This window comes from Panthera onca, chromosome B1, assembly GCF_046562875.1.
Source record: "Panthera onca isolate mPanOnc1 chromosome B1, mPanOnc1 haplotype 2, whole genome shotgun sequence".
Taxonomy (NCBI): Eukaryota; Metazoa; Chordata; class Mammalia; order Carnivora; family Felidae; genus Panthera; species Panthera onca.
The window spans coordinates 101,985,220-102,001,583 of record NC_138342.1 but is presented as its reverse complement, the minus strand read 5'-3'; the positions used below and the strand labels follow the sequence as shown (position 1 = coordinate 102,001,583).

At 38.0% G+C, this 16,364-nt stretch overlaps 1 protein-coding gene across 3 annotated transcripts in view; it reads left to right on the top strand.

Moving 5' to 3' along the window:
- Window positions 1-16,364, top strand: part of TNIP3 (TNFAIP3 interacting protein 3) — a 92,400-nt gene that overhangs the window by 71,093 nt on the left and 4,943 nt on the right. For 2 of the 3 annotated variants that reach the window (XM_060654266.3, XM_081795567.1), the window contains 4 exons: window positions 2,291-2,416; window positions 6,449-6,499; window positions 7,414-7,512; window positions 10,672-10,732. In XM_060654266.3, coding sequence (XP_060510249.2) covers window positions 2,291-2,416; window positions 6,449-6,499; window positions 7,414-7,512; window positions 10,672-10,732 — 337 coding nt within the window. The other variant, XM_060654267.3, reaches the window with a different exon arrangement.

Here is a 16,364-nt window from a genome sequence, read left to right as displayed (position 1 = left end):
CCCAACCTCACTCCATGTCACCAAGTGGACAGAAGAGTAAAGGAGGCTTTCTCTAAGCTTCTATATGTATCAGAAACATAGGGCTGTGGGCACTGCCTAACCTATCTGGGTCTAAATTTAGTTCAGCCAGCTGGAGCTAGCTTAGCCGAGGGGGCCACCCATGCATAACACATCTCTTTTCCTGTAGAAGGTTAAATAAACTAATGAAGGTAAAGAGCTGGGACAGTTCATGGCGATGTCAATAAATATAGGATACATGCAGAAATTTTAATCTCTGAAGCACGCATTGTCAGTAATATATTAGCAATGGGGGAGAGGATGTTATGGAACAAAGGGCTGGGAAGTATGTCCCTGGAACTGATTTGTTGACTGTTTTGCTGTGAGCAAGGCCATTTACAAGGACTTTTGATGCAATACACCAAAGAATTAAGCAATTGTATTATTGTTGTTGCTGTGTATTGTTATTACTTCATAGGAAGTAACCTATCTGTAAATGTAAAAAATTCAGAGAAGCTGATGTTAAAGTTGAATTTTTTCTTCTGTCAACCCCATTTGAATAATCTGCCTCATTACATTTAGCTTCAAATACATAGTTTAAAATAAGCCTATGAAGAGAGTAAGAGTATTAAAACTCTGCCAAATCCTCAACTCCTAAAGTACCATTGGCACTAGCCAGGATTCCTCTGAAAAAAAAAAAACTACTTCTTATGTTCGGACACTTGAATCATCTTGGATGCTCTCATATAATGTATCCCACATGGAAGTGAGTCACTCTTACACATGCATGGAGTTTACAGCAAGGGTTTAGCTCATGTTGGATGCAGACAGTGGCAGGTATCCTTTTTTTCACTATCCTCAAGAGGTCCAGAATCCATCTTCTTAGTTTTTCTGTGGCTCTTTTGCTAACTTTATGCATACACATTTTAACTGTGCATATTTCTAAATGCTCAGCCACAATCACTGTTTCACTGAATGTCACATGATACACTAAAGGAGTTAAATTCACAAAGAAACTGAGTTGGAATCTTGGCCACCTGACTGACGTGATGACAACGCTATCATATTGTATTTGATAAAGAGTGTTCAGTTTTGATCAGATGAGCTTCTCCCATTTCAAATGCCTCTGGTAATTGTTTACAGAGCATTGGTTTGACTCTGTCTGGAATTGAGCCTCAGCCCTTAACTAAAACCAAAACCACAACCAAATGTCAGCTTAGCTGGGTGTAGTTCCCTTGCAATGCTTCTGGTGAATAAAACCTTCAAAATTAAATGTGCATATCTTCATCTAGATATATATACAATGTTTGATTTCATCCTCTCTTGCCTATTATATTCTGTCCTATTATTATTGACTTTAATCAGCCTCTAGTTAAAATGTGCTGCATTATTGGGGGTGAAGGTGCAGTGTGCATTAATACTAATAGACAGAAATCTAGCTACTAAGTTCCCATGTAAGTTGTACTTTAAATCCTTGTCTTAAAGGAACTTATTCCCTAAGCTTCATTTATTTTCATAGTTCCATATACTAGCCTCCAAGCCATCAGTCGACACTATGCCAATTAAAAACAATAATGATTAAATCTGTTTTTCTTTTGGTTTGATTGCTTTTCTGGAATATTTGGAGTATTTCATGAGAGGCACTCCACTAAAATATTACTATGTTTGTTTGTTTTTAATGATATACCCCCAAAATTACTGGGGCAAATTGTGAATACCTTTTAACAATCATTTTGTTTTTCCACATCCATGAGCCTTTCATTTCTATCTTGTGTTCAACTTATTGTTATATTTGGAACCTAGCATGCCAATATTTACTGGCTTCACTTAACAGCTATTGTCAGTAAACTGTCTTTTAGAACTTCAAGCACCCTTGGTACATCAAAGCCTTGTGTTAGGGATGGGTGACTTGCTCCAGGATAGTGACACTTAACCCTGGGGGGCGGGGCTCATCACAATAAGGAAATGTGCAGCAGAATAATGGGTGAGGACAATGGGTGAGGATAATGGGTGAGGGGAATTGTTTTTCTAAAATATCCGTGCTGTTACCTTAGTTCTGAATTCCTGACACATACTCAAGGAGGAAAAAGTTGAGAACTACCATTCTAAACAAAGCAAGAGATGAAATTTTGGCCATATCCATTAGAATAGAGTCTCACCATGAAAAAATATTCATGAAGAGGATAGGGATTATTCAGATTGGACAAACCCAGATAGTACCTCTTCTGAAATCCATTTACAATGACTTAGGAGAAAAGGATGCTCACGGTAACAGTAAATCGATATTTCCTAGGTGCAAATATATGAAGAAGACTTCAAAAAGGAACGATCAGACCGAGAAAGACTTAATCAAGAGAAAGAGACTCTACAGCAAATTATTCAAACTTCTCAATCCGAGTTGAATAGGCTGAATTCTCAGGTATCAGTCAAAACAAAAATAATCTTTACCAGCTCATGCATATTGTTTTTAATTTTTTCATTAAAAATTTCAAGACTTTGGGCTTCTGTTAATTGACATTGATTTTCTCTGAGAGGTAAGCACCTGGGATGAAATCATTCTTAAACAATCTCATAAAGAGATGAAAATGACTGGAGATTTCTTTTAACTTAAGTATATTAAGGAGTAACCTAAGAATTTGGATTCCAAAGTTGTGTATAAAATCCAGTTCTTCTGATCTTTTTCTCATAATATTTATCTTGGTGGAATGGGAGTTGAACTACCTAGTACTCAAAATTCAAATCCACAATGTGCCAGCACATTGAAGTTGTTTCTAAACTCTTGTCATTTTCTTTGAAGGTCTATGGTGGAATGTTCCTGTCTTCCAAAAACATACATATCTCTGAATGTCATTTATATATATAAAATACTGAGAATTTTGTTCGCTGGGTTCCCCAGCTAAATGTGACTGGCACACTCTCAAGGAAGCCACATAGCATTTGCCAGTTTATTGAAATAAAATATATTAAATATAAGCACATTACAATTAAATGGAATAGGATATATTAAGAGTAGACTCAGCAAGTTGCCACAATGGGTAAATATTGATGTTAATGAGGAAGATGTAGCTAACACAATTTTGGCTTAAGAAAAGAAAATGAACCACAGAATTTTTGATTTGCAAAATCATCCAATACTTCTAAGTAAATAGGAAATTGTTGCGGGACATGGTGTGACAGCTCCGGAGCTGCAAGATTCTTAGTCTCCAAAGAAATTTTTAACTATTTGTCATCCCCTTCTTCCTGACAGAAAGTATACTGTGAATTAAATTTAATTTCTTTTCCGATGTTTTTCAAGGATTCACTTGAAATTCCTAATTTTACATGCAAAAATCATTTGGCAGAACTATTTTCTAAGAAATGGAAAGGAATAAAATCGTGGTAAAAATATAATAAAATGAAAATAGTGAAAATAGTTCAGTTCTGATTACTCTCGGTGAGGAAATCACTCTGAATTTGTATCCCTTATATGCAGAGCTCCCTTAATTTGTTCTAAGTTGTCACTGCACAAGTTATCTTACCTCCAGCCATATTTTAACTTGATTCATTCTACTGTATTAAGTTCAGACTGATGATAAATTTATGTCTGAAATTGGCAATGTCCTTGTCATTGTAGAAGGTCTAGTGCATCCAGGAACACATAACCATCTAATTATACTATAGACTATAATCCACAAGTAATTTTCATTTCTGTATCATCTGCAAACTAACTTTCTGTTGATATTAACAAAATAATGCATTGTCTACATACAGTATGGGATAACTGTGTTAATGAACTAAGGGATAATCTTAATGATATCTTAAAACTACCAACATTTTTCTTTAAATAATGATAGTCCAAACATTTATTTTTCAAAAGTCTCACTCACTCTGGTAAAAGGATGGTAGAGTTCACAAAGGGAACTGGTAGATGGCTTAACAATCTATGTTAAATGTATTAACAGCAGATTAAATGCCATGATATAATAGAACTGGCATGATGTTATTTGAATAGCATATTATCGGTGGTCCAAATGGGCCATTTGACCAAAAAGGAATTTTTAGGTCAAATCATTCTGGCACTAGTTGCTTACATACCAGAGGTTATTCATTCTATCACTAAGGATATTTTAAGTCAATGACTGATAAAATAAAAGTGTGGTGAAGGGCAAGATACTTAGAGATACTTAGGAGTAGGAGAAATTTAGGGGTAAAAGCTTTGTGTTTGTGCCCGCTTTGACAATCAGGAATGACATTGAGCAACTTCTCCAACTTTTCTGTGCTTCCTTTTTCTTCCTTCATCTGTAAAATGACAAAGTTGAACCAGATGATCTCTAAAATATTTCTTATAATTCTAAAAGCTCTGTCTCTAAAGGTGAGTTACTAATTCTCATTATACTCACCTGTAAAATATGGATGATGGTTCCTACCTCATAGACATCACAACGTTGTTTTCAGGGCTAAATGAAAACAATCTATACAAAAACATCTAGCTTCGGTCATGGATCACAGGTATTTCACAAATGATTTTTGTCTATTGGAAGGGGAAGTTTTTAAATAGAGTTTAGTTGTACAATTAACATGCCACCTTTAGTTCCTTGTAATTTAATTTTGATGCTCACTTTCTTTCTGCAAGGCACTTTGTTATATACTATGAGGAAATAAAAAAATGATCCTTGCTACTATTAAAGACTCACAGTACAATGAGGGGGACATATATAGTCTATATTTATCATTTGTGGACTCCATGTTTGCGAATTTGCCTACTCATGAAGGTGTATTTGTCACACCAAAATCAATACTAGTGCCACCTAAAGTCATTTGTGAACATGCAGTGAAAAACTTGAGTCACCTTATATGCTTGTTCCCAGTTGAGGTCCAATAAATCCTTGCCTCCTCGATTTGGCTCTCAGACTATAAAAAATGTCCTTTTTATGGTTTATTTTGTGTCACATTTTCTCATTCTTGTTCTTTTTGTTGGTTCTTTCATTGCTTAACATGGCCCTCGAACGTAGTGCTGAAGTACTACCTAGTGTTCCTTGGCACAGGAAGGCTGCGCTGTGCCTTACAGAGAAAAGACACATGCTAGATAAGCTTTGGTTAGGGATTAACATAGTGCTGTAGGCCAAGAGTTCAATGTTAATGCATCAACGGTGTATGTGAGATGTCTTTAACAGAATCATGCATAAAACAAAATTATATATTGATCGGTTAACAAAAATGGTATGATCAGAGGCTCATAGGAACCTAACCCTGCATTTCTCTAGGAACACTGGTTCAGTTAGCCACTTTAGTGTTCATGGTGACTTTATTAGAACATAACTACCGCAGATAATGAAAGTTGACTGTGCACAATACACATCGGACTATAAAAAGTCACACAGAAAATGTATAATGTTAAATGGGAGGACGAAGGAAGTAGAGAATAATCCTGATAGGTGAGACTTGGAATGGTATCATTCAGTGGGGATATATGCCTCACAGGGTTGTGGACCGTGCTGTGGAGGGATGATGATAGCATGACTAATGAGTCCAAGAAAAAACAGCTTTCTCTCATTGTGTCAGAGGTTGAAGGAATCCAGAGTAGGTGACTCTGACTGAAGAGGTTGGGTCTTAAACAGTGAGAAGCCAGAAAGTACAGTAGTGTGACTCTGAACAAGTTACTCAACATCTCATGTCTCAGCGTCCTCATCTGCAAAGTAGTGATAATAATATTTAAATATCACACAGAGGCACTGGGAAGATATGGTGAGTTACTATATGGAAAGCACTTAGATCAGTGCCTGGCATGGATTAAGTACGTGTACAACTTCTAACATTTATGATGGAAGCTTTTGAGTGTACAGCTGACCAGTTCCAGTACATTCAATTGGCAGTGGAAGCTGTTTCTGTATCTATATCTATTCCTATGTCTCTAGATATTTATATCTCAGTATATCAACCTAAAACTTAGACTTACAATACTTTCAACAAATAGGGAGAAGAGTTTAAAACTGTATTCAACTTTCCGAAACTTCATTTGGGAATTTCAAGATAGAACCAGTACACTTCTAGAAAATCCAAAACTTGACTGTTTTCACCATTGGCATTGCTGCTATCAGTGCTTCACCCCTTGACATCTGAGCAGGTCATTGACGACTGGGTCAGGCAAGAGTAACTTTAGGGGGCACCTTGGTGGCTCAGTCTGTTAAGTGTCTGACTCTTGATTTCATCTCAGGTCATGATCTCACGGTGCATGGGATCAAGCCCCGCATCGGGTTTCATGCTGAGTGTGGAGTATGCTTGGAATTTTCTCTACCTGCCCCCCCGCCCCCCCCCCCCCGCCTCTCTCTCTCTCTCACTGCCTCTCTCTTGCATGCGCTTTCTCTCTCTCTTTCAAAATAAATAAGTAAACATTTAAAAAGATGGTAAAGAGTAACTTTAGAACAAACCATGTGAACTCTTTCACAAACAGATGTCTTTGTTTTGTCCATAGATAAAAGCTTGTCAGATGGAGAAAGAAAAACTCGAAAAGCAGTTAAAACAGGTATGTTGCTCCTGACCTGAATTCAACAATCTTCTTGTCATAGTTGAAATGGTAACCTTATGTTCCACCCCCACATGTATTTCCAAGCACAGCAGTTCTTTGTGGTTCCAATTAAAGACATATTCAAGCTCTGCTAAAGATGGCCCAGAACACCCATGCTTTTCCTTATCAACTAAAATGTCAGTGGACACATAATGCTTAGGCACATCCAAAGTTTCTCAACCCTAATGTGCATGAAAAACACATGCTTTTTGGAACATGTTAGCAGTAGCACAAGCCTTAGTGTGTGTTCATACAAATGGAGATCTCTTCACAGACCCACGAACACCTGGGAAATATATTTCCTTGGTATTTTTTGCAATTGCTTACACAATTTACATTTCAAAAATTAAATCAATTATTTGTGCCTTTTTTTGAGAAAATACAGTATCTTCTTGGGCACTGAAGAATTCTGTCCCATTGGTTCTCTAGTAGCCTTCAGGAACGAATATTTCTTCTCTTAATTCTTGATTTCCTCTCTGGACTTTAGTTATGCTGTAGGAATCTCTGGCTACAATTTAAGAACACTTGTTTTATGGCTTCCTCGCTGATTCTTCTTAAGCAAGGATCCTCTCTGAAGATAACTCAAAAACATCATGTTAACTCTATTCTTTTCAAGTGTTTCCAACTTCTTCAAAATGAAAAGCTAATTAGAGTTTCACCCTAAGTGAAATTTGACCCACGAGCCTTATCTATATCAGTCCAGAGTCTACATTGATACATCTACTATGTCAAGTTAGGATTATGCAAGAGTTAGACTAAACCTTAAGATTTAAGCCAAACCTGTGGTTGTACGAAGCAAGTATCAGTGAAGTGTCAATGTGGCTCCCCAGTTCTACCCACTTCCAGTGAACGGACAATATTATCCTCCTCAGATGTATTTCCCAATCTGTAACTGTGGCTTGAATTTCCATCTGCGAGATCCATGCACACTGGCAGACCCTGGGACTGCACAAGATCTACATAAGCACCCAGTAAGTAACAGCTTGCATTTCAACATACAAGTGCTTATATTATCTAATAAGTGCTGGTATTTTTTTTTTTTTTTTTTTTTTTTGGTAAAAATTATGTCTGTTTCAGGGGCACCTGGGTGGCTCAGTCGGCTGAGCGTCCGACTTCAGCTCAGGTCATGATTTCACGGTTTGTGAGTTTGAGCCCCACGTCAGGCTCTGTGCTGACAGCTCAGAGCCTGGAGCCTGTTTTGGATTCTGTGTCTCCCTCTCTCTCTCTCTGCCCTCCCCCGCTCATGCCCTGTCTCTCTCAAAAATAAATAAACATTAAAAAAAAAAAGAAATCATGTCTGTCTCTGTAATCTGAGCATGTAATATTCTCCACAGAAAGAGCCTCTTTTAATCCCAGCCTCTATGTTACAGTTACAGTGGTCAATTACACTATAATCATCTTTTGGGGACGCTGGACCCACAGACCACACATAGATATGAATGAATTAACTGAAATGTATCAAGTTAAGCTGTAATTCTTTGAAAGAACATATAACATTTTATACGGGTCCTTTTAAATGAAATGCCTGACTCTTCCAAGAGGACATTTTTGTCTATAAAGAAAAGCAAAGTGAATATAGCAAGTCTGAGAGATGCCTTTTTCAGTTATAAACTTATGTTGAACTACTGTGGACATTGCTACATTTGTGCCACAGAGGTTTGACATTTTCCAATTAAAAGGACATTCCTAAAGCATCCAAGAAAAAGTGACCCACTTAAGTTGCTCTCTGTGACTGTGTCTACCCAGGCAAAATGAAACGAATAGTGGAGCAATTATTTGTGAGTGGAATTGATTTGGACAGTCAACCTGAATAAGTCAGAACCAAAGCACCCTTCTTTCCTTTCTCCATAGCGGTATTCCACCCACCCTCCCCCATGGTCTGGATGCGTCTCTAATATGTGTTTTGGCTACATAGACAGAATCTTTATACCGGAAAAAACATTATACATTTTTTTGCATTTTGGAAATGTTCAGACAGCTCCCCTCCTCCTTAGTTTTTATTAGCTGTGTTTTTAATTATGCAAAGAATCTTGAGAATCCCTTTACCTGGGATTTTCCTGGCAGAACATGTATGGAGAGCATGATTCTTTTGATTGCCATAGTTTTGTATTTGAGTGTAACTCAAAGCCCTTTTCCCAAGGGAGGAGGTAATGACTCTTCGGGTGGCAGAAGGATGTCAGAATTTAATGAGCATCCTTTAGTTGACCCCGGTGTGACACAGCACACTGCTGAGAATTTGCTTCATTTTGTGTTGTTGCCCCATGTCACTTCTGTGACCCACCCCCATTTCCTTTTTTCTTTACCTGCTTGCTTACTTTTCAATCTTCACCAGAAACATTCCTTGGAATTCCCAAACATAGGTATAATTCCCTAAATTTGCTTTCAGAATGTAGAAGTAAATTAATATTGGGGGAAACAGAAAGAGACAGAAATGTACTTTGGAGTTATCTCCTACAGGTTGGGAAATTGTAGAATTATTCTTGTGAAAGGTTAACTTATAAAGCCAATGAGTCAGGCAAGCTCATCTAGAAGTAAAAATGACTATTGTCTTCAAATATTCATTTATGGAAAGAAGGCAGAAATTCACCTAGTCTAAAAGCTCATCAAACTTTCCTGATCAGTTATAAGAGGAGTGGTCCAGACCTTGTAAAATTATCACCAAATAAAGGTCTGTATTTGAAAAAAGATTCTGAGTCATGTATGTAATGGCTTGTATTCAGTTAAACAGTATTCAGTTAAACACGATCTTGCTATAACAATAGAATTTAACTCCCAGGGTTCATTTAAAAAGAATATTTAGTGTTCTATGCTTATTTCTAAGCCTGAATTAAAACACAAGCGATAGTGTTTGTAAAATTACAGTATATTTGCCTTCTTTTGGCAACTCTCCTGGAATATAAAACTGAGGCTCACGTCACTTATCCTACGTGTTATTTGAGACATCTAAAAATAAACGAGGAGATAAAAAACAGAGGTGATCTCATTTCCTCTTTTAGCTTTTTCGTGGACCAAAAGGAGCCAAGAGTCTAGGTGTCTGAGTGGGGGTAAAGTGGGGTCAGACTGTACTAAATGCAGCATTTCTTAGTGTCTTGTCAGATAATTGAACTTTAAGGCTACTTTCAGTGGTCTGGCAGCCCTGTAAATGCTCCCTGTTGGCTCATTGTTAGAGAAAATTTCCCGGAGTTATTTTCTGGAGGTAATTGAATAATAGAACAAAAGGTCTGTATTCTCCGTGTCTTGGGGGAGGAGGGGGGCAGGGGTGAGCATTGGCAGCAGGAAGACAGACCATCCTCAGGGGCAGGTGAACCTCAGATTGCTGTGTTCCAAGTGGTTCAATACAGAGACTCTCATCTTAGAACGGAATCTTGAAATTCAGGTCTATAGCTCATGATTTATTCAATGCAGTTTGTTTGACATGTTCCTTGATATTCAATATCTAGATGTTCTTAACTGGTGAAACCTAGAAGAAAATCCCACAAGGCAAATCCAAGTCTGCCCTTTTCTCTCACTGCCTCTCTAGTCTAAACCACCTGAGTGATTTAGAGAAGAGTTTCCGCGGAGGAACACTACAAAGAGAAAGATCTGCCCTGCTTCACCATCCTGAGCCTCTACAAGCCATGTCCGCAGTTAACGGCTTAGATTTCTTCCTTGTACCAGAAAACGTTGAGCTTGTGATTGTTTTCTTGGTCTTTCTTTTGCCTCCTGTGTGAGGGATTTAAACATAGTATTTATTGATGGTAAACTGCTTTGTTTTGTTTATGGGCTGTAGTAAGTTTTACAGAAGTGTTTATACTTCTGCAGATATCCAAAACACATCTGCTTCAAAAAAAAAAAACCAAAAAACAAAAACAAAACAAAAAAAAAAAACAAAAGACACCATGACACAACCCCAAAGTACGAGAAATTCTGGCCAGCACAGTGCACAGTGTGGATTTAGGGGGGGGTTGGGAGATGGTAATAGTGATGACGGAGGTAAGAGAGATGAGCGTGATTGGCAACAGGTTTGGACAAAAATTACTTTTGTGTTGCCTGCATAATAAAAGCCACATAGTATAATTATATTTTTAATGCGCCTCTATGTTTTGTTTGAAGTCCATATTGCTATAATAATGTTGTATTGTTCCACACAGCCAGACTATCAGTGGTATGCTCCTGACCAGTTTCCGCCAGATGTGCAGCACAAGGCAAATGGTAAGACCACAGCTGTATTGAGCATTCTTTCATGTTTACATTTTAATGGGGTCTTTTCGGGATGTTTACTCAACATACATTCATTCGTACTCAGGGAGGGCCTTCTCTAAAGTTGTGTTGCATACACAACTCTAATTTGATGCACCTGGGGTTAAATTGAACTCCTTCAGAAAAAGAAAATGTTCAAATGCAGAAATGCATGAATCTCAGTCCTGGCTTCTGTTCCCATTCCAGTCTCAGAGTCAGTATCCCATCTGGGGTTAGAAATGAAAACTTCAAGTAGAGCTATACTGTAACAACAACAACAAAGCTCTGTGATTCCACTACAAAGGGCAGATGCACATCCACTCTTCCAGGTTGAGTTTGCTAGACAGATGTTTTAAATGTCACTGGCAGACAGACAGAGGAAACAAAGACTCAGAACTGTGTTCCCTAGTGACTAAATGTCAGACTTCAAGTTTAGGCCAAGGTAGCCCACAACACCCACCTCTAAGTACACTGGAAAAAACCTAAAAAGGCACCTAGAAAGTACTCACAACTAACTACTCTTTTATCTTACTTTTCTTTGGTTTACCATTCTCCTCTTCTTTCCAGAATCTGCCATACTTTCTACTACTTATCTCTATGGTCTCAGGAGGCCATCTAGGAATGGGCTATATAAACTGTGCTATAACCATAATCTTACCTCTATTTTCATCACATATCATCAAAAGTCAGCCATGCCTGCTACATGCTTAAAAATCTCCTGTGACACACACTTGTGACTCTATGTTGTTAATTTCCAGAGATTTTAATCTATCCACAAAAGCTGAAGACGAGCCATATTCCAATTTCAGGTCATACTTGAAACTTGATCTCATTTAGTTCAGATCTGAGATCATAGAACTCTGGTTTTTAGTATAAGGAGCCCATTATGGAGTGGAAATAGAAAGCTAGGGATAACATGCAGTCTTCCAGGTTGTATACTTCACAGTCCAAAGACTTCTTCATGGCAGTCTTTGCAAATGTAGCCCCCTACAACAAAGAGTTGTGCTTTATACAACCTGGACATCTGTACCCAGCAGCACTAGGAATGGCAAATGCCATAGCTTACAGAAGGCTTATAGAAAAAAAGAAGGTAAAAAGTGAGAGCTGTATAATAAAATGTCTAGTTATTTATCAGAAAACTGTGGGTCTTTGTTTTTCTTTTCTTTTTACTATGAATATAGCCCTTGGCTTTAATGAAGTCCTTGGGTTCCAGCCATAACAGAGAGCTTTTATTAGAATGGCATACTATTAACCATAATGATTGTTGTATAATGTCTGTGTTTTGGAAACCCATTGTTGTATAATAGCTGAACTGCCACCCAATTACAATTTTCCACTTCATATTATATTGGTCCAGAGTGAATATTAAAGATATCTTCTCTCTGAGGTGGAGTTTAATCACTAGAAAATACAATTATGCATAGAGAATTCAGTAACATCATAAAGCCATTCATATATCACTACTAGATTCTTCTTGGACTAATATAATAGAACTTAATAATTATGTAAAATAGAAATGAATTGTCATGACCTTCAGAAACTAAATAAAATTATGCAAAAATAGAATATTATAGTGTGCAAGACCCACAGATTTTTGTCTACTTGGGAAGAAACATAATGAAATTTGTGGTGTATAATATGTTGTGTGACAGTCTATAGATTTAAAACTATAATAAGAGGGGCGCCTGGGTGGCTCAGTCGGTTAAGCCGCTGACTTTGGCTCAGGTCATGATCTCGCGGTCCGTGAGTTCAAGCCCCGCGTCGGGCTCTGTGCTGACAGCTTAGAGCCTGGAGCCTGTTTCAGATTCTGTGTCTCCCTCTCTCTGACCCTCCCCCATTCATGCTCTGTCTCTCTCTGTCTCAAAAATAAATAAACGTTAAAAAAAATTAAAAATAAAAATTAAAAATAAAACTATAATAAGAAAAAAAAAACCTCTGTTATGTTGCAACCTGAGTATTTTTAAAACATTGTTTAAATCTTCACAATATGCCATAAAATAGGTTTTGTTATTATGCCATTTTACAGATTAGGAAACTGAGGCTTAGAGAATTTAAGTAGCATGCCTAAATCACGCAGTTGGTAAAAATCAGCCCTGAGATGAGATTCCAAATGTACAGAACTTTAAAACCTATCTTTGAATCACATCCTATCGTTCTCTTGAAAACCCCCCTCTCACTATATTAAAATTTTCTAAAATGATTGATTTAAAGTGAGAATGGGGGCTTTAACTTGGATAATTATATGACTAGAATCTAACCATGAATAGTCTTTTCTTCCTATGCACTTGTAACATATGTTATTTGTGCTACTCATTTGGTATTTTGCATATCATAGATAAAAGACACAGTACAATGCAAGGTGAAATACATAATAAATGCTATCAACGAGTTAATGCTTGGGCAGCCCTGATAGAAACTGATGGGATGTGTTGCCATTTGAAACCTTTCTTTCTCCATACCAACACAGCTCTGCAGCTAACTGTGGCTTCTCTGTAGCAGAGAAGAGGGCTGATCACGGGCCGGGCCATAGAAAGAAATTCCCTACTCAGAAATCTACCTGTTTTTGATTTCTGTTGCTCCTCTTCTAGCTTCCAAAGCTGATGCTATTTTAAAGTTCAAGCCAGGTCATAAAAATTGGCAAAAGCTCTGGAATCACTCTTGTCAAAAAACAAAAACAAGAACAAAAACATCTCGTGTGCCATTATTTAATTTCAGTGGTGATTCTTCTTATTTTTTATTTCATTTAATTGGAAAGCTCCTTTTGATTTGTAAGTCCAACCCAATTTCTCAGAATTCCTTTTTTTTTTTTAAATATTATTTATTTATTTTGAGAGAGAGAGAGAGCACAAGGAGGGGAGGGACAGAGAGAGAGAGAGAGAGAGAGAGAGAGGGAGAGAGAAAATCCCAAGCAGGATCTGCACTGTCATTGCAGAGCCTGATGCAAGGACTCAGACTCACAAACCATGAGAGCATGACCTGAGCCAAAACCAAGAGTTGTATGCTTAACCAATTAAGACACCAGGGTGCCCCTAGGATTCCTTTTTTCAAATGTTTGTGTATTTATTTTGAGAGAGAGAGAGAGAAAGAGAGAGCATGTGCACACAAGTTGGGGAGGGGCAGCAGAAAGAGAGGGAGAGAGAGAATCCCAAGTTTTCGGCGCAGAGCCCAATCAGGGGCTTGATCCCACGAACCATGAGATTGTGGCCTGAGCCGAAATCAAAAGTCAGACACTCAACCAGCTGAGCCACCCAGGTGCTCCCAGTTGCTCAAAATTCTTAAAAGTAGCTTTGTGGTATTATTAAATATGAGTTTAGAAATCATTTTATTATACAGATTTTTAAAATAATAGTACTCATTGTCTTACTATATGGCTAATATGTTTATCTTTCACTATTCAGGAATATACTGCTAGCCAATATACCCTATTCTTTGGGCTATAAATACCAACCATCAAACAATGGAAGGAGAAATGAGTGGAAAATCAGGTTCTGTTCCTGATAAATTACAAACAGAAAGTATTTTTTTAATGTTTATTTATTTTTGAGAGAGAGACAGACAGACAGAGCATGAGCGGGGGAGGGGCAGAGAGAGAGGCAGACACAGAATCAGAAACAGGCTGCAGGCTCCAGGCTCCAAGCTGTCAGCACAGAGCCTGATGCGGGGCTCAAACTCACAAACTGTGAGATCATGACCTGAGCCGAAGTCGGACACTCAACCCGACTGAGCCACCCAGGCACCCCAGAAAGTATTTTTAAAACTCATATAAATTCTATTCATATAATAACTATGTAAGTAATTTACTTGTATTTAAATGAAAATGATCCTTTCAGAAATATGGTATTTAAATTAATACTAATTTGTATGTGTGCTTTGTACATTGCCCTAGTTCTCAGTTTTTTATTAATTTCCTGTGACTCCTGACAAATTTACTTTTTTACCGCAATATATATAGCACATTATATTTTGCTCCTTATAATTATTCCTCTTAAGATCATCTAACCTGAAATAGCGGCTCTGATGTCTATGCATGAAGTGTTTGTAGAGCAGTAGCCTTGTGATTTTTCAAAGGTACAGTGGGTAATGAGTGATTAAATTGCTCTGACACCACTAGATCCTCCTTTAACATTCCCAGGGCCTGAGGCAAGAATACATGGAGAGCTGCATACTTCATGTTAAATATTTAAGTGTCATGAATCAAGCGTAGAAGCTATTATAGTCTATCCTCCTACTGATAAATATACCTGGAATGGCAGAGTGAAATTTAAAATGCTCATATTCCAACCAGTTCTGTTCCAGGAAACAGTGGCACAGGAACACCTGAGCCATGGCCCATCCCCTTCTCTTCCCACCTTTCCAGTGGGAGGGGTCTTGAGTGTGAATTTGAGTACAGCCCGTTTGCACATCCCAGCTTCATCCATATACCCCTCATTATGCTACAACAGCACCCCTTGACTTCAGGCTTGGGAAAGAGGACCACATGAGGCCTAGAAGCAGAAATAGGGTCGGTTGGGCAGGAAATTTGGGGATCTGCATGTGGGTACCAACAGCTTGTTCTAGAAGAAAGCAGACTCAGGCCGGGGAGAGAGATGGCTAGAGGAGGACCACAGCAGGTCCCTCTATAAGTGTAGACCTAATGAAGGACTTCCTGGCCAAGGATTAGTCTATTGAACAGTCTTTGAGTAAACTAATTTCCATCGTTGCTCTCAGTTACTGTCTCTGGTTATTTTAGAATGCTTTGGGACGCATTGAAAATTAAGTCTTCTGGGGTGCCTGGGTGGCTCAGTCAGTTGAACACCCGACTCTTGATTTTGGGTCACGATTCCAGGGTCATAGGATTGAGCCCTGCATCAGGCTCTGTGCTGAGTGTGGAGCCTGCTTAAGATTCTCTCTCCCTCCTTCTGCCCCTCTCTCCAACTTGCACATGCACATTCTCTCTCTCTAAAAAAAAAAAAAAAAAAAAAAAAAGAATGCACACACAGAAAAAGAAAATTCTTTTTTCAAAAACTAAAGATTTAAATAAAGGTTTTCAAGACATTTAAGACTTGCTTGGCTTTCTCTCTTCATAGCACTAGATTTTAATATATTGAAGTACACAGATGTTAAGGGGCTACAGTTTCTGTTTAGAAACACGATTTTACAGGGGTGCCTGGGTGGCTCAGTCGGTTAAGCGTCCGACTTTGGCTCAGGTCATGATCTCGCAGTTTGTGAGTTCAAGCCCCTCATCAGGCTCTGTGCCAACAGCTTGGAGCCTGGAGCCTGCTTCATATTCTGTGTCTCCTTCTCTCTCTGCTCCTCCCCTGCTTATGCTCTATCTCTCTCTGTCTCTCAAAAATAAATAAATGTTAAAAAAAAATTAAAAAAAAAAAAGAAATGTGATTTTACAGAGAACATTTTAATTTCATTTCATCTGTTATCAGAATGGGATGCAAAATGACTTCCATGTTTCTAGAACAATTATGACATAGTTGAGTTAGTATAACTTTGAAAACATGTTTTGTTTCTTCCTTGTGAAATGTCAAAAAGGCTATGTTTTCTAACTATTTTGCCTGCCAGTCACTTCTGTACCTTCCAAATTTTTCATATGGTGCAGAGTTGAACTTTGTCT